This window comes from Fringilla coelebs (genome assembly GCF_963513975.1).
Source record: "Fringilla coelebs genome assembly, chromosome: 9".
NCBI classification, from domain to species: domain Eukaryota; kingdom Metazoa; phylum Chordata; class Aves; order Passeriformes; family Fringillidae; genus Fringilla; species Fringilla coelebs.
The window spans coordinates 29,679,068-29,703,588 of NC_140067.1; the positions used below are offsets into that span (position 1 = coordinate 29,679,068).

Sequence of the window (24,521 nt, forward strand, 5' to 3'; positions counted from 1 at the left end):
AAGGGGGAAAAGGCAGAGAGAAAGGAAGGTGAGGGGAGAGAGAGCAGAGAAAAGGGAGAGAGTGGGGGGAAAGTGGGGGAGAGGGAGCAGAGAAGGGAAGAGGAGAAAGAGTGGCTGTGAGAAGGTGATGGAAGATGACCTGACGGCTGGGGTGCTGACAAGGGGGATGCCCAGAGCCCTCAGAGGAGGCAGACTCACCAGGAAGGAGCAGAAGAAGATGAAGGACACGAAGTAAACGTAGGCCAGGTCGGTGCCGCAGCGCTCGTTCTCGTTCTGCCCGGACGTGGCCGTGGTGTCCGGCTCGCAGCCCTTGCCCTCCAGGCAGGACAGCATGATCTCCTGCCACGCCTCTCCTGTGGCACTCCTGTCCCCAACACAGCCCTGTCAGCAGCTCCTGGTGGCATGGGACTGAGCCAGGATGCCCCCAGGAGAAACCTCAGCACCCCCTGCCTAAATTGCACCCATCTCCATGCAGGGGAGAGTTTTCCACGGCTGCTCACCTGAAGAGGAGCATGAGGGAGCCCAGGAAGCTGCGGAAGTTGTTGTGCCTGTTGATGTGGCTTTCCTCATCGAGTTTGATATTGCCAAAAACCTGCAGGAGGGAGAAAAAGGGCTCAGCTCTCCAGGCAAGAGCTCACCAGCCAGGGAAGAAGCAGCAGCAGCACGTTGGCGTTGCCGTCCTTGAGAACATTCCAGGCTGGGTTGGACAAGCAACCTAATCTAGCTGGAGATGTCCCCTCCGTGGGGCTGGACAAGGGGGCCTTTCAAGCCCCTTCCAAGCCAAAGCATTCTCTGACTCTGTGGTTGCACGAAGAGTGCCCCAGCAAACACGGGCTGGTGCACAGCCGGCGCGCCAAGGAGCTGGTGCCAGGCAGCCATGGGGAAGGAGACGCTGCTCTCCTTGGCAGGGATTTGCTGTGGGTGGCAAAGGCTGCGAGAGGCTGAGCTACCATGGAAACAGGAGCACGGAGGGCCTGGGATCAGCTGAGTCCAACCATTCCACATCCATCCCTCGATGCCATCTGAGCCCCACACGGCACACCCAGCGACCCCAGCCAGGCTGGAGGGGCAGGGACAAAGTCCCACCGCCTTGGGTGGGTGCTGGGTCACACTCCTGGACTCTCCCAGGAGCTTTTCCCTTGCTGGAGAAATGGTCTGGGATGCTGGAGCCACTGAAAACAGGGTGGGGAAGGGCTCAGGGAGGGAGGGACAGGCCCCACCATCCCCAGAGCCAGGAGAGGCAACAAAGATCAAACTTTGGGCAATATTCTAACAACAACCCTCAGCCAAGGCTGTGGTAAGACATTCGTAAAGTGCCTCAAATTGGAAATATGTGCTGTTATTACTGTTAAATATTTATTCCCCTTTCCCTGAACCTAAAAATACACCAACTGCAGAGTATTTTTTCCCTGTACAGGTTTTTTGGAATGTGTAATTGTAGAATATTTTCTGCCTCCAGCTATTTTGCTCAAATAACGCCCACAGACTTTACTGCTTGGGGATTTGTTCACAATGGTGTTAAAAAAAAAAAAAAAAAAAAAATCTAATACTACCACCCGGCAGGGAGGGGGGCTGAGTCAGATGGTGGCTGTTTAGGAGAACACCTGGAGCCCATGCTGAGGTGAGTAGGACATGGTGGCAAAAATCAGCCACAGGAAGATCCTAAAGAGCAGAGCTGCCAAGCAGCACAAGCCAGGGGCCTCTGTCACCCCAAAATGAGGCATTGGGTACTGTGGCAGCTCACAGGGCAGCTCCACATCCCCAGAGGATGATTTGTCACATCTCCAGCGTGGGATTTAGTCACAGCAGAGGCGAGCAGCACGTGTGGAGCTGAAGGGTTTGGCTCACGTGTCTCTTATTCACCAGCTGACGCCTCCCCTTGCTCTGCAGACCCCCCCCCAGCAGCTGGGAGATCAGGGCAGGGCCCCAAATGTGAGCACCCAAACAGACTGACAGCAGCACAGCTACAGGGACAAGCTGGATGGCAGACACCCAGCTGAGCCCCCAGGGCCACTCTCCAAAGGATCCAGGTGGGAAGGCAGCTGTGCAGCTGGACTGAGCATGGCCATGGCAGTTTCCCCAGGGCTCTGCAGCTCCCAGAAAAGCTGTTCCACCCTCAGCACCCTCCTGGCACTGCAGCTGGGTGCAGCAGTGACAGGCAGGCACAAGGCTGGCTCCTGTGTGCAACAGTGGGGACATGCCAGCGTCACTGCCTGTGCCAGGGGGACACACACGGACACGCCTGGCTCACCTGCATCCCAATGATGGCATAGATGAAGAAGAGCATGGCAATCAGCAGGCAGACATAGGGGAGTGCCTGCAAGAGAAGCAGATGAGTCATCTCATCTATCACAGGTCCAGCCCCAGAGGAGTACAGAACACACAGGTGGAGCCTTGGGAACAGCCTGTATTTGGGAGCAGCACCACATCCTTGTGGCCTGGTGTCCTAGGGTGATGTTATGATGCCTGTATCCCCATCATGTGTTCTGTCTGTGCTGGATATTCTGTTCTGTGCCTTCAAGACTGGCTCTGAAGAGTGAAGTTTTGTTTTGGTTTTGTTATCAGCCTGCTCCCCCACAGCTGGGGGGACACAGAGACAGGGCAGTACCTAGTGCAGCTTCTGCTTTTTGCTTGGCTTTTGGCTTTGCTCTTGCTCCTGCTTTGCTCTTGCTTTTGCTCCTGCTCATTAGTTAGTTTAGCTAAGCAGTCTGAATTTTTCCTGGACTGTTTTTCCTTCCCCTTTCTTGGAAACACTCGAACCTGCTCTGGACTGGGACCCGGGAACACCAAGAGTTTGTGCTTTGTGGCTGCAGCAGCTGCTCCAGCACTGGAGGGACTGATAACAGAGCAACCACCACAGGAGAGACTTTCTGAATTTGTCAACTTTTTCAGAGCAGTGAAAGAGTGTTGTCATTGGTATTGTTCATTTTGTGTGCTGGGGGGTGTTTTACCTGTTAAATAAACAGGTTCTTCCCACTTCTCTCTGAGGAATCCTTCCCAAACCGGTTGTGGGGAAGGGCTGTGTGGGTTTGCTTTCTGGAGGGGCCTCCTTTGGAGGTTTCCTCCCAAATTTGCCCTAAACCAGGACACCTGGGAAGAGGTCAGGACACACAAGACTGACCTTGAAGGACTGCACAAAGGTCCAGAGCAGGATGCGGATGGTGTAACCCTGGCGGAGCAGCTTGATGAGCCGAGCAGCCCGGAAAAGCTTCAGGAAGCTCATGTTGAAGCTGCTGGTGTTCACCAGCTGGGAGGAGATGAGAGGGTCAGAGGGAGCTGGGAGCTCCCAGCACCACCCCACAGCCCCCTGCTGCCAGCCCCTGCTTCACCTTGGTGTCCGTCAGGATGATCTCCGTAATGCTGCCGATGACCGTGATGAAGTCAAAGATGTTCCAGGTGTCCCGGAAATAATTCTGCAAAAGAAAGAGGGAGAGAGGGAGCGTGGATTTGAGCTCAGGGATGGCAGGTCTGAAGGGTGCTGGGCCACGGGCCAAAGCTGCTCATGGAGGGTGGTGGAGACCGGGCAGCCCATTTGTATGCAGCCGCAGTCCGGAACACCATCCTGTCTCTGAGACTGGCAGAGCTGAGCATGCCTGCAGCAAGCAGCTTTTCCTGGGAGATGATTCCTGCCTCCAACAGACCACCCTGGCAAATGGGAGCAGGAAAAGTAGCCACAGCTCTGGGCCAGGCTGCAACAGCTCAGCACCTTGACCCTCACTGCCAGGAGGCTGCTTTGCCCTGCTCTTCACAGACACCTGGACACATCTCAGCCCCTGCTGTTTGTGCAGCAGTGTGGGGAAGAGCAAAGGTAAGAAGATTTTCAGAAAGTTGTAAAAGCGGGCCTTGGAAACAGAAGGAGCAGAGAAATTAGAACTAGCTCCAGCTGCAAAGTCTGAAAGTAGAAAAAGTTATAATAGCACAGCAAGCAAGGACATGAAACAATAGCTTGAGTTTTAGGCTTGGCTAAGATGGACCTCAATACTGCAGGAAAGTATACTTAGCATGATAGTAGAAGGTTTTAAGCTTAATAATGAAGTATTGTGTATTGTTAATAGAGAGCAGGCAAGCAAGCATTGTGTGAACCAGGTGTATGTGTGCTTTTAGTGACTGGCTAGAGCAATTATCTTTAGCTTTAGCAATGTGCTATTAGCTAGAAAGTTTTTAAAATGCTCTGTAACAAAGAAATTTTCTTTGGCTGTTGGCAAGATGTGAGCTTTTGCCGTCTTTCTATTGTCTCAGCCCTGTAATGAGGCTGATGCTGCAATAAACCTCAAGGAACATATCCCAGCAGCCCTGTCCCATTTGTGAAAAACTCCAAACACATAGCAGCTGGCACAACACCAAACATGACCATGACTGGGAGCAAGGAGGGTGGCTAGAAACCCTCCTGACAGCGAGCTTTGTCTCCTGTAAGCAGCAAAGAATAGCTGAAGAAACAGCAATCCGTGGTTTCAGATCCCAAATGAGCAGCTGGGAGCTTGAGGACTGTGGGTCAGTCAGGGAGGTCTCACTGCTGCTCAGGTACAGCACAAGGACAGAAGTGCAGCAGCACCTCCTGACCCGTGGGGACAAGGGAGCACAGCCCCCAGCCTGTGCAGCAGCACTGGGCTCTGACAGAGCAGCAGCACAGAGCATGCACAGTCCAGGCACAGAGCACAAGACAAGAAGTTAAAGCAGCAGTGTGGCTTTCCCCAGCAGCATCCAGCACTGGGAAGTGCAATGAGAACCAAAGGGCTCCAGCCCAAAAGCAGCTCTCAGGCCAGGATCCAAAATAAGCAGCAGCAAGCTCACATTATTAACACCTTCCCTCTGTGATCTGTTATTAACTTCATCCCTCTCTGCACTGCCAAAGTGCAAATTAACACCCTCCTAGAGAACAGGAGCAGGCACTCACCAGGAAGCCAAAGGCAATGATCTTGAGGACGCACTCCAGGGAGAACACCATGGTGAAGGCAATGTTCAGGTACTTCAGGGCCAGCTCATAGGTGTATGGAGCAGAATAGTACTGATGGAAACAGAGACAGCACTAGCCAGGAGGGATCAGCTTGTGGCTGATGACTGCCCCAGCACAGACCTGGCACAGTCTATGTTTGCTGCCCTGGCTGCCTCCAGAATTCCATCCTTTCCTCACCCCTCCCTCAGGACAGGCCTGTGGTACCCCGTGTTCCTTGCCTTGGGGGCATCAAGAACATCTCTTCCTTACTCTCTCCACCCCTCTCCCAGGACAGATGCCCCTTCTTTTAGAAGGGAGCACAAAGGAAATCCAGATCTTCCTGCGGTAGTTAAGAGGTTTAAATAATTTGGTAATTTCCTTTAGAAAAGGTGCCACCTCCAGTTCGGGTCCTGTGTTGTTTCACGGGGATGTGCCCAGGGAATTCACACCCTGTCTCAAAGCATCTCCACAACCAAAATTCCCTCTGCTCCCATCCTGACTGATCCTACTGCTCCAGATGAAGGGGACAGCCTCCCTCAGAGCCTCACCTTCATCATGAGCACCACGGTGTTGAGGGCTATCATGGCCATGATGGTGTACTCGAAGGACGGGGACACCACGAAGTGCCACACGCGGTACTGGAAGGTGTGTCTGTTCTGGGGCATGTACCGCGTCAGGGGCTTGGCGCTGATGGCAAAGTCAATGCAGGCCCTCTGCAACAAAATAACACACATCAGACCCCCATGGACACCTGGGAGTGCCGCCATCCAATTTTCTGAGAAATCCCTTCGCCAGGATTTCGTCTCCTGGGAAGCCGAGAAGCCTCAGACAAAAAGGGAAACAATAACTATCTGATTTGCTTCTCCTGCGTTGCGCTGCTTTGGAATGTGAAATGTGAAATGTTTGGATGCTTTGGAATGTTTGTGCTGCTTTGGAGATGGTTTATCCGACATGTGAATTGTTTTGACTTAATGACCAGCCACGGTCAGGCGGTGTCGGACTCTGAGGAGAGAGTCACGAATTTTCGATTAGTACCTTGTTAAGCCTTCTGGAAGTATCCTTTATTTTTTATTATAGTTTTAGTATAGCATCATATCATATCATATCATATCATATCATATCATATCTCAATAATATATCATATCATATCATATCATATCATATCATATCATATCATATCATAGAAATCATATCATATATCATATCATAGAAATCATATCATATATCATATCATATCATATATCATATCATACCATACCATTATAAATTAGCCTTCTAAGAACATGAAGTCAGATTTATCATTCCTTCCTGCCATGGGGGACCCCAGAAAATACCACAGGGAGGTGCTGGTGGAGGCCACAATTCCCTCCTTCATCACCTGGGAAGGCAGCTGGCTCATGGCTTTCTCACCTTTTCCATAGCAAGGGAGTTCCAAGCTCCCAAATTGCAGAAAACCCCATGGAAATGTCCCCGTTCCCCCTTCCCAGACCATACCTCGTTCTTCTCCAGGCTGCACTCCTCCATCATTTTGTCTCCTTGCTCTTGGAAGGTGATGATGATGAGAGCCACGAAGATGTTGACGAAGAAGAAGGGGAAGACCACGAAGTAGACGACATAAAAAATGGACATCTCCATGCGGTTGCTGCGGCTGGGCCCGCGGTCCTCCTCTGTCACATCCACCGAGTGCTGCAGCACCCTGTGGGCAGAGAGGTGAAGAAAAGCAACCAGGGGTACATCCATCACTTCCAACGGGACCCAGCTCTGCCTGTCCACGCTTGTGTAATGACAGGGTAAAGCTCTGTCCTAATCTCCTTTCAAGGATGACCATTTTAAATGGCCACAGTTTCTTTTATGGTGCTTTGCCGCGTCCCGGATGGAAAATGGATTTGCCTGTGCTCTGCACACAGAGAAAAAAGTATTGCCCAAGCTCACGTGAGCATTTAGAGAGGTCCAGCCCTACTGCTATCCCTAATATTGACTTCAAATATATCTCCAGGCCACACAGAAAAGGCATTATCCATCATTCACTCCCTAAGGAAGAAGCCAACCTCAGCCACGACCCCGCCCTCACAGCAGGGCTAAACCCTCTTTTGTGCTGGTATAATTTGTTCTTTTCTCCCCCTCCCAGCCCAGCAGCTCCTCTCTCGGTCTCACTGGGTCTAGCCTGACCACCCCAACGGGGTGACCACCCCAATTCAAGGGGACAGAGGGAGCAGAATACTCACTGGGGCCACCCCTCTCCGGTGGACACCGTGAACAGGGTGAGCAGAGCCCAGATGATGTTGTCGTAGTGAAACTCGTGCCGCTTCCACTCCCTGCATTTCACCTCCATCTTGTTCTTCTCGTGGTCCACGTAGTTCCCTCTGCAAGGTGGACAGGGAGCAGTGACCTTGGGTTTTTGGGCTGCCTGCCAGAGTATGGGATGGTGGGTTTGACCCCTGGGGGCAGCGCAGGTGTGTGCGGGGGTCACCTCTCCTCCCACAGGGAGAAGCTGGAGGACAACCATGAGGAAGGGCAAGGAGAAGGGGAAAATAAAACAGAAGAGAGAAGAAGGAAAGAACAGGAGCAAATTAAGGGCTCTGCTCCCCACAGAAGGATGGGCCACAGCACGGGGAGCAGGGCTCAGCCCATGCTGTTCCCAGGAGCAAGTCATGGCCAAGGACTTAACAGGGACTCACAGCAGACATGACCCAGTGCCCTGCCCTTGCCAGAGGGGTCAGGAGCACCAGAGGTGCTCCACAGGGCACCTACATGCAGTCCTTCTGCGTGTCCTTGGAGCTGTCAGTGCAGTAGAAGAACTTCCCCTTGAAGAGCTGCACGGCGATGACGGCGAAGATGAACATGAAGAGCTTGTAGACAATGAGGATGTTGAAGACGTTCTTGAGAGATGTCACTACACAGTCAAAAACAGCCTGGAAGAGAGGGCAGAGCTCACCCTGGGGAACCCATAGCCCTGCACCAAGACTAGGTTACTTGCTGGGAAAAGAGGGAAAGAGCTGGGCCTTCTCCAAGGCCAAAAGTTATTCTGTGAATGAGGTTAACACCCAGAGCAGCCACAGCACGTGTGTAGCCACCATGCAGCCCCTGAGACAGCACCAGGGATGGATATCTGTGTCCTCAGTGTTCTCTGCAGCCAGGGAAGCAGATGGGGGACCATCCTAATGATGCAATTAGCAGCACTCCAGACTATTTAGCGAGCACTTCATCGTTTTGCATCACCCCAATAATGAGGCAGAGCAAATACCTCTGCCTGCCACAGCAGCACGTTCCTTAGTGCTCTCACAGCACTTCAAGTGGGGATTATCCCTGTTTCATGATGGAGACAGGCACTTCCAGAAAGGAACTGACTCCATCCACTGATCAGGAAGAAAAGCTGGGGTCAAACCCATGTCTCTGGGGTGCCACCCTGGGTCTCATCAATCAGCCAAACCACTTACAAGTTAAAAAAAAAGAGCTTCCTCAGTCTCACACTCTTTTTTGGCTCTGTACCCCATCAGCTAAGGTAGGGAAATTCATAATCCTACCTGTGATGCAGAAATAATCCCATTATTGAGATGGGAAATCCCTCTCAACACCGTGACAGCACACCACACAAAACCCCGAGCTGTTTGCAACCTGCTCTGGTGGGAAAGATGAAAAACTTTCCAAAGACATTTGAGCTCTCCAAAACCAGGGCACCCTATTTTTCAGGGAAAACATCTGGGCTTTGCTCCATTTTGTCTACTCAAGCCCCACTTTCCCTGGCAGAGAAACTACTTCTGGACACCTTGCAGTGCTCCAGGCTTGCTTTCAAAAACTCCCTGCACCTCCAGACACGAAGCAGCCTGAAGGGTGTGGTGATTGCAGACAGGGCTCCTAGAACACCCCCAAAAGCTTTGAAAACAACTTGTTTATGGCTCACAAACAAGACTCTGTGGTGGTCCCTGCTTGTCACCGACATGTTTTATGAGAAATCTTCTCTTTAGGATTTTTCCTCCTGAGAAGCTGAGATGAACAAAATGTAAACAATGATTATCTGCTGCTGTGGAATGCAACAGGTGGATCTGGGATTGGTGTCATGTGGTTGTTTTTAATTAATGGCCAATCCCAGTCCAGCTGTCCAGACTGTCTCGGTCAGAGACAAACCTTTGTTATTAATTCTTTTTCTATCCTTAGCAAGCCTTCTGATGAAATCCTTTCTTCTTTTAGTACAGTTTTTAATATAATATATATCATAAAATAATAAATCAAGCCTTCTGAAACATGGAGTCAACTTTCTCATCCCTTCCCTCGTCCTGAGGTCCCTGAGATCACTGTCACACCTGCTCCCAGGGAAGATGAGAAGAGGATGTGAGGCAGGAGATGGAGCTCGTTACCTTCAGCTTGGGCAGTCTCTTGATGGTTTTCAGGGGCCTCAAGACCCGCAGCACACGGAGAGACTTGATGGTCTTGATATCCCGGCCCTTGTTGGTCCTGCCAGGTCGGAGGGAGGCACACGCACCCAAAAATGGAACAGAGAGACAATAACCTTGTAGACCCGGGTGCCCTGGGGAGCTGACCTGCTGCCAACACCCCCCAGCACGTGTGGAGACGAGAACAGGAGGGGCACAAACCCTGCTGAGCGCTCAGCCCACCTCCACGCGGCTCCTGCGACAGAGACGGAAAACACGGCAATCCTCTTTTTCCTGGCATTAGCACCCTTCCCCTGACCTCAACAAACCCTTTGCTGTGGGAGGCAGTGCCAGGGCTGGGGCAGGCAGTGCCAGGAGGTTTGCAGGGCACAGCTTTGCTTCCCCCCTTCAGGCTGTTTGCAAGCGGGGCTTGCGCAGGGTCACCACCGTTGCAAATTGTCTCCTTCCCCTTGCAAGGAATGCAGAATAAAATGAGGGAGGTTTGCTCAGTGGGTGCCTCATCCCTGGAAGTGTTCCAGGGAAAGTGAGATGGGGTCCTGCACAGCCTGGTCTAGTGGAAGGTGTCCCTGAGCAAGGCACAGGGGTTGGACCCCTGGGAGGGTCTCTGGGGTCTCTCCAGATCAGGGTTACTCTTGTTTTCACCCCAAGTCAGCTGAGGGAGGCAGAGCTCACCAGGAGAATTCTTCAGAAAAGCCCCCTCATGACCCTCATTTCTTACATAAGGTGATTATTCCCCTAATCACAACAGCAGGTGTGGGTTTTTTATTCTTTTTAATTAAAGACTGGATCTCGAGTTGTGGTGAAGGCACCAGGTGTGGTTTTTTATTCTTTTTTAACTAAAGACTGGATCTCCAGGTCCTGGTGAAGGTACCAGGTGTGGTTTTTTATTCTTTTTTAACTAAAGACTGGATCTCCAGGTCCTGGTGAAGGTACCAGGTGTGGTTTTTTATTCTTTTTAATTAAAGACTGGATCTCCAGGTCCTGGTGAAGGCACCAGGTGTGGTTTTTTATTCTTTTTTAACTAAAGACTGATTCTCCAGGTCCTGGTGAAGGCACCAGGTGTGGTTTTTTATTCTTTTTAATTAAAGACTGGATCTCGAGTTGTGGTGAAGGTACCAGGTGTGGTTTTATTCTTTTTTAACTAAAAACTGGATCTCGAGGTCCTGGTGAAGGTGGCACAGCTTGGATCCACCAGGCACCCTCGAAAAACGTCAAGGAAATTACTTGCAACAACAGATGCTCCCAATTACACAGCTCCTTGGCGAGGGTTAATGCAACAGGGAGTACAATAATGGGCTTAATCATTACGAGATGTAAACAAAACCACTAATTAATAGCCCTCCCTAGGAGCACAGCCCTCACATGCATGGGAAACAACTGGACCCACTTTGCTCCTGTTTTGCTCAGAAAAAGGGCCTGGATAAAGGCCTGGGACATCTGACTGAGGGCTGGGGTGAGGGTTGGAGGGCAGCACTCAGCTGGTGCAAGCTGTCACCCAAGACACCCCAACTGCAGTGTCTGACCCCTGCCGAGGGGGGATCCCTCAGGAGTGCCTGCAGAGCAGCTGAAAGCGCAGCTGAGGGTCAGCCCAGGTGTGGGACAGACTGACCTCCACCTGCAGCCACCCCCCTGCACCCCCAGGAGCAGCACCCCACAAGACCTCGAGCACCATAGTTACCCCAAAGCATTCCTGTCGGCGATCCAGCCCAGCAGCCACCGAGCAGCACCAGCAGAGAGATGGGAAAAGAAAGAAAGAAAGAGAGGAGCAAGGTAAGAAAAGGGCCAGGGGAGCTGCGTGGGGACCCTGCAGCAGCTGCCCACCACCCCAGGAGAGAAAGGCATGGTGTGTAGACCGTGTTGTTCCATTCAGGATAGGGCACATCTCCAGGGAGGAACTCCTCCAGAAGCCCCTCCTGCCCTCCCTGCTGGAGGTTTTGGGTGGGGGGCACGTGGTGGAAGCTCTGCTGCCAGAGGAACCTGCATGGAGTGGGGCAGCAGGAGGGCACAGTCCTCCTCAGCCACGAGCTGTGGGGTCAGAGAGCCAAAGGCAGGTGCCTCCAAGGGAACCTAGCTACGAGCCACAACAGTCCCCATCCAAATTCTGCTAAATCACCTCCACTGAGAGCTCCACTGCAGTGCAGGATGCTCAGCTGCTCGAGCCAAGGTGGGCTCCAGGGTCCCTGGCTGTAACCAAGCCTCTGTCCCCATTTGAGCCAAGTCCCTGCCACGTGCACACAGAGTGCTCAGCACTGGGGACAAAGCCTGTGAGTAAAACATTTCCTAAAGCACGTAAAACTCACCCCAGCCCCTGGCTGAGTGTCAGTCCAGCACGTGGGAGGTGTGCTGAAAAGGTGACAGTTTACCTTTGCAGCACTTCTGTGGGGGCACCTCTGCCCTGACCTGCCTCACACCAGGTTGTTTTGCAGTACCTGGGGGTCCTTCTTTCTTCCAGGCCCTGGTGCCAATGGGCACAAGGAGATGCTGCAGGGAAAGAAGCCCCTCTGCTGGGTAATCAGCCCCTCCACACTGGCCACTCAACCTCTGCCCCAACCCTTCCACCAGCCCTGGTCAGCTCTGCAAAACTGCTGCGAGCTGCAGCCTCAGAGGGAGGCCAAGGCAAGCAGGGTCTTTAGTTGTGGCTCTGGTTATTTCAGCTAATTTAATTTAAACTCTTTGGAGATTTATTTACAGCTTTTTATTTGGGCTGCGTATGGATTGATGGATTGATTTTTCACGTGGAGAGCCAGAGATGAATGGAGGCAGCCTGTCTGAGGATTTGTGGCTCCTGAGGGAGCAGTGGACAAGCCACAATGGCTCACAGAGAGATGGCTTTGTGGGTGGACACTCGGTGAGCAGACAGCCTGTGGGTGAGGGTGGCACTCCTGCTGTGCCCACGGGAAAACCAGAGTGCAGAGGGGAGGCAAGAGGGGCAGGGAACCTGCATGGCACAGCCCAGCATTCCTACTGGGATGTGCTGGGCTCAGGCAGCAGCTGCTCTCAGCCAGGTAATCACCACACTCCACAGGCACTGCTGCTCCCACCCAGCTCCATGGAGGAGAGGAGGAGGAGGAGAAGAAGAAGAAGAAGGAAAGCAGGAGGAGAAGGAGGAAGGAGAAGGAGGAAGGAGAAGGAGAAAGGAAGAGGAGAAAGGAGAAGGAGAAGGAGGAAGGAGGAAGGAGAATGGAGAAGAGAAGGAGAAAGAAGGAGAAGAAGGAGAGGAGGAGAAGGAGAAAGAAGGAGAGGAGGAGAAGGTGAAGGAAGAAGGAGAAAGCAGAAGGAGAAGGGAGAAGAGCATGAGGAGGAAAAGGAGAAAGAAGTAGAAGGAGAAAGGAGAAGGGAGAAGAGAAGGAGAAGGAGAAAGGAGGATAAAGGAGGAAAGAGAAGAAGGAGAGGAGGAGGAGGAGAAGGAGAAAGAAGGTGAAGGAGGAAGGAGAAGGTGAAGGAGGAAGGGGAAGGGAGAAGAGAAGGAAAAGGAGAAAGAAGGAAGGAGAAGAAAGGGAGGAGGAAGGAGAAGGACAAGGACAAGGAGAAGGGAGAAGAGAAGGAGAAGGAGAAAGAAGGATAAAGGAGGAAGGAGAAGAAGGAGAGGAGGAGGAGGAGAAGGAGAAAGAAGGTGAAGGAGGAAGGAGAAGGGAGAAGGAGAAGGGAGAAGAGAAGGAAAAGGAGAAAGAAGGAGAGGAGAAGAAGGAAGGAGAAAGAGGAGAAGGAGGACAAGGACGAGGAGAAGGGAGAAGAGAAGGAGGAGAAAGAAGGATAAAGAAGGAAGGAGAAGAAGGAGAGGAGGAGGAGAAGGAGAAAGAAGGTGAAGGAGGAAGGAGAAGGGAGAAGAGAAGGAAAAGAAGAAAGAAGGAGAGGAGAAGAAGGAAGGAGAAGGAGGAGAAGGAGAAGGAGAGGAGAAGAAGGAAGGAGAAGAAGGAGAAGGAGAGGAGGAGGAGAAGGACAGGAGGAGAAGGAGGAAGGAGAAGAAGGAGAAAGAAGAAGGAGGAGAACATTCCCCCTGCCCTGGCCCCACAAATCAAGCGCTCACAGAGGGAGAAGAAAAGGAGACTGACTGGAACATCACCAGCAGAGTTCCCCCCGGAGATCAGGAGGGAGGCTGGGAGGGAGGGTGGCAGGCTGGGACCGGGAGAGCTGGTGAATATCCTGCAGCTCCCGCGGCTGGGCTGCTGAGGGGAGAGGCAGGTGTTCTCACAAATGCTTCATAATGCATGAACCCATCGGAAATCACCGTGGTGCCTTTGTTCCCTTCACCGCCGAAGCCATGAGCTCATCTCCTCCAGCAGGAGCCAGGCTGGAGGCGGGGCAGACAGACGGACAATCCTGCAGGTTTACATGACAAAAACCCCCGTCCGTGGCACAAGCGGCTCAGCATCCGCCCAGCTACAGCTGCAGGGGAGAGCAGGAGACACCAGCGCTCGCTGCTAACATATGTGGAGATGCCAAGGCTTTCTCCACGGCCCGTGGGGGTGCTCACCCTCGAGAATTCAGCTGCCCCATGCCCAGAGGGAACATCCATCCCTCGGGGGAAGGCAGGGCTGGAAGGTGCCAGGCAGCTCCCCCATATCCCCTGCCAGCAGCAGGGCCACCACAGGAATTGTGCCACCCTTGTGGGGCGAGGGCAAGGGGACAGTAAGCAATCCCTGTGCAGTGGTGAGTGGCACCGTGATATTTTCTGAAAAATCCTCTTTGCCCAGGATTTTCTCCTGGGAAACTGAGAAGTCTCAGAGAGGAATGAAAACAATAAATATCCGGTTGCTGTCTCCGTGTTTGGCTGCTTTGGGATGCGGCTTGGACAACGTTTACCAACAGGTGAATGTTTGGTTGGTTCCATGGGAATCGTTTTTAATTAATGACCAGTCGTGGTCCAGCTGTGTCAGACTCTCTGAGTCAGGCACGAGATTTCATTATCATTCTTCTTGTGAAGCCTTCTGATGCCTCCTTTCTCTTTCTTTAGTATAGTTTGAGTACAGCACTCTTTAATATAACATAACCTCATAAAATAATAAATCAGCCTTCTGAGAACATGGAGTCAAATCCTCATATCTCACCTCGTCCTGGGCACCCTCACAAACACCACAGGTGAGGATACCCCTCCACCCAGGAGCAGGCTGAGCCAACAACCTGTGCTCCTTCAGCCATCAAAATTCTTGATGGAATTCGACTGGGAAGGAAAAGGCTCCCTTGCCCTCCTCCTCAAACCATCTCAGGCTGCTGCTGCCCTTGGGCCCTGCCAGACACGACCCTGGAGATGCTCCATCCACCCTCATGGTGGCCTGTGTGGCCTCCCAGAGGCTCAAAGCGTTGTCCCCCAGGCAGCAAACCTGCCCCAAGCCCCTTGCCCATGGTCTGTGGTCTGCCCCCACCCTGCCCAGGGGCTGCTGGGTGTGCTGAATTCTCCCGTGCTCTTCCCAAGGAGAGAGCAGGGGCTGGAAGCAGCGGGCAAGGAACGGGGTGAGGAGGGTGAGGGAGGCACAAGCAACGAGCCAGAGGGGCACAAGTGGGTGAGAACCAGGAGAAGGAGCCGCTGGCCAGCGTGGGGTGAGGTGGGAGGGATGCATTATGGGCTGTAATCCATCCAGGGACCTCGTGGGCACCCCGAGAGCCCCGCACGGTACCTGAGCTGTGGGCAAGGCTCCTGTCTGCCAGGCCCTCCCCTGTCAGCAGCCACTGCTGCCAGTGTCACAGGCACAAAGAGAGAACAACAGCGTGACAAAGGAGCCCGAGCCTCTCCTCTCTGCTCCTCTCCCTCCAGTGAGGCAGCACAGCCCTGGGGATGGAGCAGGGGATGCCCCTTCCCTGCCAGCACCACCTTGGCACCACGCATCCCGCCCCGAGCTCACTGCACCCCCTGCCCCAGCCAGCAGCACAGGGCACATCAGAGCAGCAGGAAACTCATCCCTGCCTGCTCCTGCCCTCCATGGCAAGGACACCATGGCACATCCTGGTACCCACAGGTGCCACGAGCTCAGTGCCTGGGCCCAATCTCCAAGCAATGCTCAGTGGACAAGCACACAGCCCTCTCTGTGATACCTCAAAGGATGCTGGCACAAACCCCACCAGCCTCACCCCCATTCCTGCAGGGCTCCAGAGCAATGTCCCCCTCAGACCAGAAGAAAAGTCACCAGCCAGGGCTACCATTTCCACCAAACACGTGTTCAGAGGGCAGCTCCACCTGGCAGGCTGCTGCTTTTGCTGTCTCTGTGCACCCCAAAATGCATAGCAGGTGTATAACTCCAGCTCTGGCACATTTAGGCAATTCCCCCCCTCTCTAACAGCCCCTTCTGCTCCGTTTCAAATCCACTTGCACCACCAACTTCTTCCTAGCGTCTCCAGCTTGCCCTGCCTTGCTCCCTGCCTGCTTTCTCACCAGCTTCTGCCAAACAAGGAGAAACATCTCCGGAGCAGCCACACGGCACTGCCAGGAGCCATACCAGAAAGGTGCAGAGAAATAAAATACAAAACAAAATCAGAGTCTAGTAGCCATAGCACACAGTTTCACCCTTCTCCCAGCCCAGGGAAGGCAGGGAGCTGACAAGGACAAGGGCCACTTACGCCAAGGCAAAGGCCACCAGCGCTCCCACCACCACGATGAAATCCAGGATGTTCCAGAGGTCTCGGAAGTAGGAGCCATCCTGCAGGATCAAGCCCTGATCAATCATCTGGAGGGGAGAGACAGAGAGAAAAACAGGCAGGGAATGAGCAGCTCAGACACCAAGCTGGGGGGCAGGGACACTGCAGGCACTTCCCAGTGTTCCAGATGTAGGACTTGGGATTTTGTGGAAGCCTCGAGGCTGATAAAGGAGGTGCTGAGCACTCTGGACCAGCACTGCTGAGAACCAGACTTTAAGGTCTCCACCCTCTAAACTGAGGACCAGAACTGCAGAACTGAGCTATTTCCCAGGGATGCTGCATCCTGTCAGGGCTCTTACCTTGATCACCATCTCGAAGGTGAAGACACCGGTGAAGACGTAGTCGAAATACCTCAGCACCTGCAGAGAGAGGGCACAGGTGCTCTGCAGCTGCTGCCAAGCAAACTGTGCCCACCCAGACACCCAGCTACAGCAGCTTGCCTGGCTCAGGGGCAAAATGGGGTTGGTTTGCTTGTCCCAAACACAACCTTGTCCCTAAGAGTTCAGGAGACAGCCCCAAATCCAGCCTGTGCAGGCAGGAGGAAATCATTCCCCATGCAAATGGCTTGGAAATGACACTGCTAGGCAGGATCACCTGCCCCACACCAGTGCCTGCACCAGCATCTCCCCAGTCCAAGCCCCTTTACAGCTGACCAGGCATCCTGGCCTCTCCCCAGGCTCCAAACCCCACGTGTGGGAAGCTGGGAGTGACTCCCATGGTTCACAACGGAAGGTGATGGGGGAGAAATCAGATTCCACAGCCCAGTGCAAGTGCCACCACCAGCTGCCCTGACCCTACAGAGCTCAGATCCTGCAGGAGCTCTGCCTGCACTGGAGGGGGAGCGGGAGGGGGTTGCATTCACTTTGTTGCGGTCGGAGTTGGTGAGGACGGGATCCTCGGCGGCGAGGGCGATGCTGCTGGCAGCGATCACCAGCAGGATGCACATCTCGAAGTAGCGCAGGTTCACGATGTAGTGGCAGGCCCTCCTCACCCTGCAGGGACACAGCCCACAGCCCACCTGTGAGCCCCTGGCAGGCCTCAGCCACAGCCCTCGTGCAAAGCCCACCCCATAGCGCCGTCTTCCAGGGTGGGGAGAGGGGCAGCAAAGCCTGAGGAGCAGAAGAAGGGAGCCCAAGGGGTGTTTGGGATTGTTGATCCTTCTTCTCAGCCCCACAGCCAGGCAGGGAGAGTCCCTAAGAAATTGGGGTGCTTATTCTTCCAGGCTGCTGGGTCTGGGGAAGTGCTACAGAGCAGCAGAAAACTGCAGGTAAATACAACAAACTAGGAATAAAAATCCCAGTTTAGAAATCAGCAGTGGGGAGAGAGCCATGAGCCATGCCACAGAGGGAGAGCAATGTGGGGCTTGAGGAACTCTGTGGCTGCTTATCAAGCCTGTTTGGGAGACACTCAGCTCCCTTCTCACGGGGATTCCCTGGTTTTGGGGATGTCTGGGGTCCTTCCCCTTGCAGCCCTCCCCAGCCCCAGAGTGAAAAACGGCTCACGGGTTGGTGGTGCTGAAGATGAACATGGAGCTGTGCGGCACCATGGCTTTGCCCGTCTCGCTCTTTTCCTTCTTCCTCTTCTTCTTCTCCATTTCTTCCTCATCCTCTTTGGTCTCAGCCTCCTTTAAGGGGCTGGCTTCGCCGTCTGTCTTGTTGCTAACTGCAGGAAAGCGAGAGCCTTTGCCCGACCTTGCACCCAGACAACACCCTGGGGTGTCCCTGCCACCCGGACAGCTCCCCTCTGAATTCCTGCTCTGAATCCCTGTGCAGCCACAGGGAGAGGGACTAGGCAGGAAGAAAAGACACCAGCTGCTGGGATGGAGCAGATGAAATGGGTTTAACAAGGCCCGTTTTCACCTTGCTGGTTAATTAATAACGCTGTTCAAAGCAGCTCACCTTGACAGCCTGGATGCCGCTAAGGGGTTTGAGTGACAGTGAGCTGCCGGAGGCTACAGATGTTCCAGGAAAAACAGGGAATGCCAGAGTTTTGCCCAGGCAGAGAGGAAGGGAAACGATGGATGGGATGAAGGGGTGGTGGGAAACGATGGATCAGATGATGGGGTGGATGGGAAGAGATAAGAAAGGGACAGGGGCCCCAGGGGATGCTGGCACATCAGCGTTTGGGCTCCCCTGTAAAACTGAGGTGAGGTGCTGCAAGGAGCAGCACGGAGATCCCCCCGGCTGATGGATGCAGACAGGAAAAGCCACGCAAGCAGCTTTCCATCCCCACAGGGTCCCCGAGGGCTGGGAGAGGGGCTCAGGAAAGAGAGACGGGTCCTCACTCTGTACCACAGCGGAGTCGTGCACATCGATCATGATGGCCGTGCTCTCGGTGGCCTTCTCGGTGTTGGGGGTGATGGAGGACAGGTCGGGCTCGCTGCGGCTCACGCTGCGCCTGGGCTCCAGCAGCGCCTGCTCGCTCGTGTCCGGGCTGCTGCACTCCTGCTCCATCAGGGTGCCCGCCTTCCCCTGGGAGAGCTCGGCCGCCCCGTGTGCGGGGCTGCCCTTCTTGGTGGTGCCCATCAGATCGGCGTCGCCGGCGGGGACGCCGTTTGTCCTGCGGTAGGGACGGGGGAGGAAAGGAGGTGTGAGAAGATATGGGGACAGGAGAAGAAGAGAATATGGGGAGCTGCGGGGATGGCCTCCGAGGAGCTGTGCAAGACGTCCTCTGCGGGTACCAACCTGATGGACTCCCCGCTCGCCTCCGGCTCGCCCGGAATCAGCGCCTCTGCCGCAGCCACGTCCCCACGCCGGTCGCCATCCTGTGTCCCCTCTGCAGTGCTGGCCTCCTCCAGCCCCATCTCCTGGCTGGCCGAGCGGCTCCCCAAGATGCCAGCCGAGTCCTTGCCCTCCGTGCGGGCTCTGCGGTGCCGGCTGCGCCGCTGGCTCTGCCTCATCCTCGCCCTATCCTCCATGCTGCCTCCTGCCCCGTCCTGTTCTCCTGGCTCACAGTTCCCATGGCAAGACTTCTGCTGCCACACGTCCCGCTTGGCCCGGGGCGATGTCCTCTCCTCCCCGCCGCCGGGGTTGGCCCCTGGCACCGCCTGCTCGGGTCCCTCGCGCTCTCCCTTGCCCTGCTCCTCGGCGCATTTCTCCAGGGCGACACCCTCCCCGGGTCTCTTCCTGCGGAAGATGCTGGCGTGGGGATTGATGAGGGGCGGCTCGTCCTTGTTGATGCCCTCCTGGCTGGACATCTGCATATGCCGGCGCAGCTGGCTGGTGCGCTGCTCCCACACCGACATGTGGTGCCGCCGCCGACGCTCCCGCCTGCAACGGGGGACGGCGAGGGGTCACCATCCCGGCTGCCCTCACCGTCCCCCCGGTGAAACGCCCACCCTGGATTTCAGCTGGGAATCCCAGGCAGAAGGAAGTGCCACCGCCAGGGCTACAGGCTGCGCTAAGGCTTCGTCCCTCTGGTGCTGGAAGTGGGGCTGGGAGCGTGCTTGTGTCCCTTCAGAAAGCATCAGGCTGATGGATGACCAGCCCCAGCAGCCTCGATGCTGCCCCGAAGCTTTCAGGCAGCACGTCCAGCTTCTGGGAGCAGCCAGCATCCTGGTTTGCCCTATCCCAGACAGGCAGAGACCACCTTCCCCTTGAGTGACTGCCTGGGGACACCTTAAATATGGGCCAAGCCCTCTCGCTGCACCCAGGGACCTCTCCTCGCCTCCCTCTCAGCACATCCCGGCTAGAGAGCCTGCCCTGAGGCTTGAGGAGCAGCGATTTTGCGGGGAAGGAGCTGCACTGGGCTTCTGGGCTACACCACTAAACGTTTGCAGCGTGGTAAAACAACACCCTGGAGAAGACAAGACGTGCCCTTCCCGACACCCCCGCGGCACAGGGAGCACACCCAGGAGCACACACGGGCACGGGCACTGCTCACACCCAGCGCACACCCACGGGCAGCGAGCGCCGGCACCGCGGCACCGCGCACGGCGGGGGGAGCACGGGGCACACGGATACAGCACACACACACACACACACACACACAATGAATTCCCACTCCCGAGGGGAGCGGGGTGTGCCCCGGCCCCGCGGACGGACGCACAGACAGCACAGGAGGCACAGACGGACACGCGCCCCCGCCGCCCACATACAGGTGGCTGCTGCGTGGCTCCCACATCGACATGTGGTGTCTCCTCCGCCTGTCTCTTCTGCGGAGGAAAAACAAACGGGTTCAATCCCCTCCTTCCACTCGTGTGGGCAGCGCACAGAGCTGTCCCCCCTCCCTGGGCAGGGCTCATCCTGGCCCTGTGCATCCACGGTGAGCCCCCACGGGCACGCTGGTCGCGGGCTGGCACACTCAAGCTGTTCCCTGGGAGCCTTCCCCACGCCGTGCACAGGGAGAGCAGTGCAGGCTCCCGTCCTTCAGAACCTCCGAGACGTCCTTGGATACTTAACCGCTGTCTCAAAGTGCTCCAAATTCACTTCTCCCAAGAAACAAGAGGCAATTGGAAAGAGGAAGCGACGCATCAGGCCGGCCCTGAGCTGCTCAGAGCCACCACCGTCAGCTGCTGCCGGCCTGGGAGCACAGAGGGGAACGTGAACTTCCCCAGCAAACACAAGGCACAAGGCCAGGTTGAGATGCCACAGAGCCGCTGTCACCTGAGCAGCCCCCACACAGAGCAAGTTAACAGGGCTGGCAGGGTGAGATTCCAGGCTTTAACCTTTGCCTCAGCACAGAAAAGATTCGGATACACACAGCTCCAAGAACACTGCCCTGAGAATGTGCAATCAGAGAAACACAGAACATCCCGGGTTCAAAGGCACCCACGAGGATCACCGAATCCAGCTCCCAGCCCTGCACAGGACAACCCCAAGGATCCCACCACGTGCCTGAGAGCACTGTCCAAACGCTTCTTGAGCTCTGGCAGGCTTGCTGTCGTGACCACTTCCCAACAGTTTGAAGGCATTCCCCCTTGTCCTATCATTTATAAAAAACCACCTTGTCAGAAGCCGCTCTTCAGCTCTCTCAAGGTGCTCCAAGGTCTCCTGCCTTAACAACCTCGATCCTCCCAGCTCACGGGAGCCAGTGCTTATGGTCTCCATGGATCTCCCTGCATGGGGAGGCCTCAGTGCCATGCTCGAGGCAGGGCAGGAGCTGCCAGCACCCACAGCATTCCCACAAGGAGCTGCAGAGCCTCCAGACACACCCACGCAGCACAGCCAGCACCGATGCATGCCGGTGCATTGTTCAACGCATGTCAGCACCCACCGAGCCAGCTGCACCCAGGTGTGCAAACACGGGGCACCCACAGCACCCTGGGCACACCTGTCCATGCCCACCCTGCCAGCAGGAACGCCCTCAGGCACCAGGCACCCGTGGGGAAATGGAGCCACCCAAGGCTCTGAGCTGCCTTCTGGGCCAGCTCTGCCCTGTGTTGTCCCTCCACAAGCTCAGCACCACCAAAAGCACACCACACCTGAGGCTGACTACATCACCAAGCCCAACCCGTGGAGTCTGCTGCCTGGGCCTGACCCCAATCCATCCTGGGCAGTGGGAGGAGCTGGAAAAAAGCCCCATGATATCCATACCTCCCTTTCAATGCCACCAGAACAGCAAGGGAAGGTTGAAATGATCTTTTTTTCCCAACCAGCTCTATCAGGCAATGACTAGAGAGCTCTATCAGGGATGTGCAGTGTGGGCAAATCCTTTACTGCCCTAATATATTCCATCTCCCCCTCTTCCTCCCTCCTATCTGTCCATTCCTCAGCCTCTCCCGCAGCCTAAAGCTCTCTATTCCCTCACTTTATCCAACACATTCCCACTGGTAGCCAGAAACAGAGCCAGCATACAGACCCCACCACCTCTCTCCTAACCCCCCCTAGCACTCAGCAGACAGATTTATTGCAAACACCCCATCAGCCCCAGTCCAGGGTCAAATCCAGGGCTGCTGGGGGCACCAGGCAGGCCTTACAAGCACACCCCATTCCTGCTGCCCCTAAAACCAGCATCCCACAGCATCCCACCACTGCCAAACCAGGGAGGGGGCCGTTCCCAAGGCTGCCTCTGACCCCCCCTCCTCCCAGATCAGCACTCTCCTGAAGACAGCAGCTTCTCTCAGCAAATCTGCAAGAGATTCTGCCATGTACAAGCTTGGCCGGGTTTCAAAGCATAACGAAACCTAAAATTCCCTGGGAAGGGATTCTAGTTAAAAAAAAAAAAAAAAAAAAAAAAAAAAGAGGGGAAAAAAAATATAATCCCTTCAGCTGTACTGAAATGTACTGTTTTGGGAAACAAATCAAAACGCCTCGTTCCAATGTTGACTTTGAAAGTTTTATGTGATTTAGACCATATGACACTGCAAAATAAAGAGAAAAAAGGCAGCTAGGAAGGAAAAAACAGAAATTTCTCCTGCTGAAAGGCAGAGACAAGCCTTCCTAACACCATGCTGGAGGTTTATGTGGTTTGGGGCTTTTTTTTTTTTCGCACCCAAATCAAATTTTTGAACAATCAAACATGGTTTCACAAACCCTCTCCATCTTTCCTAACTGCATTGGCTCCCAAGGAAGGAGCCCCAGGGAGATTTGTGACACCACTGCTCCCTTCTCCCCCAGCCCTGGCTGCTCTCCTGCAGCTCTGCCGTGCAGAAACACTCCCCAGGAACAAATATCACCCCTCCTCAAGAATAACTTGAGATACCTTCCTCCTCCCCCAGCCTCCTACCAGCAGCCCTGAGTGCTTGAGCTCTATATTTGGGGCAGAAAGCCTCTTTGAGCATATTTTTGCCATGCCCAAGCGCTAAGGCTGCAGCTTGGTGTAGAGGGTGGCAATTTCAGGAGCTCCCTGGAGAGCTGTCAGCTCTCCAAAAGCACTGCTGCTCATGGGGGAGCACACTCCTAAACCTCCATCCATCTCCAGAAAGATGCCCAGAGAGGGACTCACCCCACGTGGGGACCCCTTTGTTCTTGTTGGCAGCCCCCCCAAGCAGCCAGGCCAGGCTGTGCTGCAGCTCTGTGCCCTTCTGAGCCTGGCTGGGTTCGGGGGGGTCACCAGGGTGGTGTTGGGGAGTCACTCACTCGATAGCAGGCATGTTTGGGGCAGACATGGGGCTGACTTCTTTGGCTTTCTGAAGGGCGTGCTTCTGGTTAAAGGCCTCCTCTTCCTCCTGCTCGTCCTGCAGAGAAAAGGGGGGCATTGCTCAGTGGGGTGTTGGGGTTCTGAGGGGATGCTCAGCCACTGGGAGCAGTGAGGGACGTGCAGGGCAACCCTTGATGCCAAGGCTCGAGGGATTGAGGGGGATCTGTACTTCCCATGCCTTGGAGTGGCTGCCTAGAGCAGAGGTTAAGAGGATAAAGTGGGAATTTATTAAAGGCCTTCAACAGGCACAGCTTGGGCAGCCAAAGCCTCCCCAAGGGGCTACACCCAGGATGGACAATGGTTTTTCAGACAATTTTTATAAGTTTGGTCCATTCACATATCAGGGGTTAATCCTCCAATTACAGCTTCAGGTAACGAAGTCATATTCCCCCAGTTTGCTCCTCCCCATTTCACTTTTTGTTCATTCTTTTCAGGGCCTGAGGCTGTAGGGTGTCCTTGAGTTTCAGGCCCAGAGGGATTGTTTTGTCTGACCAAAATGTGAAGGCAGCAGCTAACACTCTGTATGGAGCTGTGCAGTAATGCAGTACAGGATTTGAAAAAATATAAAATGTTAAGGCATTGCTTCCAGATACTTCATTTCCCTTGTGCTGTGTGGATGCAGGTTCCCCACCACACCAGATCTCCCCCAAGGCATCAGTGCTGCTCAGAGAAGTGAACCCAGCCCACTCCAGGTACCAGCTGGGCTGAACACGGTGGGACAACCCCAGACAGCACAGACCAGCTCAGCCCTCCCTTCTTCACAGCCACAGGGGCCAGACAGGCATCCCCCAAACGGAGTGGGAGGTAAGGCATCCATGAATGACCCCGGATTGCTTTAATGAGTACGGTTGTGTCTCCTGAGCAAAGAATGTCATTAGGAGTCATTAGCGAGCATTCAGCCGTTTCAAAAACTCAGCGCTCTCTTAATTGATGCTGCTGATACCCGCGGGGCTCTCCCGTCCCTCGCAGCCCCTGGAGGTGCCATCTGCACCCTCCCACCGTGGGAGGACCCCTGCACACACCCCTCGGACAAACCGTGCCCCCTTTGGGGTCAGAGTCACACCCGCAGGGAGCCCCAGGGATGTGAGCAACAGCACGAGCTCCACAAAAATCTGGGCACCACAGGATCACTGGTCTGCTTCAAGGAGTGGACACAACCCTTGCAGCTCTCTCCTACTCGCCATTATCCAGATGGTGCCCCGACAATTTTGAGTTCCCCAAAAATTCCCCAGCGTGGTCTTAAAAGCACCAGCCTAAATCGCATCTTAAATCACATCTCTGGGCAAATGGGGAATAAATATTGGCACCACTGGAAAATGCTTCCCACTCCACATCTCCAGAGTGCTCGGGCAGGTGAGAGCCCCCACATCAGGTCCCACCCAGCAGATGAGGGCTATCTCCATCTGACTGACGGCAAACTGGGGAGTTTAAATGGAGAAATAAAGCCACACTTGAAGTGTGGGTGTTCCTGGAAAGACCAGCAGGTT

The 24,521-nt window shown here is 54.6% G+C and overlaps 1 protein-coding gene across 1 annotated transcript in view; it reads right to left on the reverse strand.

The window, feature by feature from the left end:
- CACNA1E (calcium voltage-gated channel subunit alpha1 E) overlaps positions 1-24,521 on the reverse strand; it is a 99,648-nt gene that overhangs the window by 18,119 nt on the left and 57,008 nt on the right. The window contains exons 18-37 of the mRNA XM_084210998.1: positions 22,974-23,071; positions 20,051-20,107; positions 18,639-19,223; positions 18,239-18,513; positions 17,457-17,616; positions 16,817-16,946; positions 16,254-16,313; positions 15,877-15,983; positions 11,003-11,014; positions 9,289-9,385; positions 7,685-7,845; positions 7,159-7,296; positions 6,428-6,629; positions 5,482-5,646; positions 4,895-5,005; positions 3,330-3,413; positions 3,122-3,247; positions 2,252-2,317; positions 501-592; positions 199-364 (exon numbers count right to left, since the gene is read on the reverse strand). Of these exons, the coding sequence (XP_084067124.1) occupies positions 199-364; positions 501-592; positions 2,252-2,317; positions 3,122-3,247; positions 3,330-3,413; positions 4,895-5,005; positions 5,482-5,646; positions 6,428-6,629; positions 7,159-7,296; positions 7,685-7,845; positions 9,289-9,385; positions 11,003-11,014; positions 15,877-15,983; positions 16,254-16,313; positions 16,817-16,946; positions 17,457-17,616; positions 18,239-18,513; positions 18,639-19,223; positions 20,051-20,107; positions 22,974-23,071 (2,892 nt within the window). The remainder of the gene's footprint in view (positions 1-198; positions 365-500; positions 593-2,251; positions 2,318-3,121; positions 3,248-3,329; positions 3,414-4,894; positions 5,006-5,481; positions 5,647-6,427; positions 6,630-7,158; positions 7,297-7,684; positions 7,846-9,288; positions 9,386-11,002; positions 11,015-15,876; positions 15,984-16,253; positions 16,314-16,816; positions 16,947-17,456; positions 17,617-18,238; positions 18,514-18,638; positions 19,224-20,050; positions 20,108-22,973; positions 23,072-24,521) is intronic.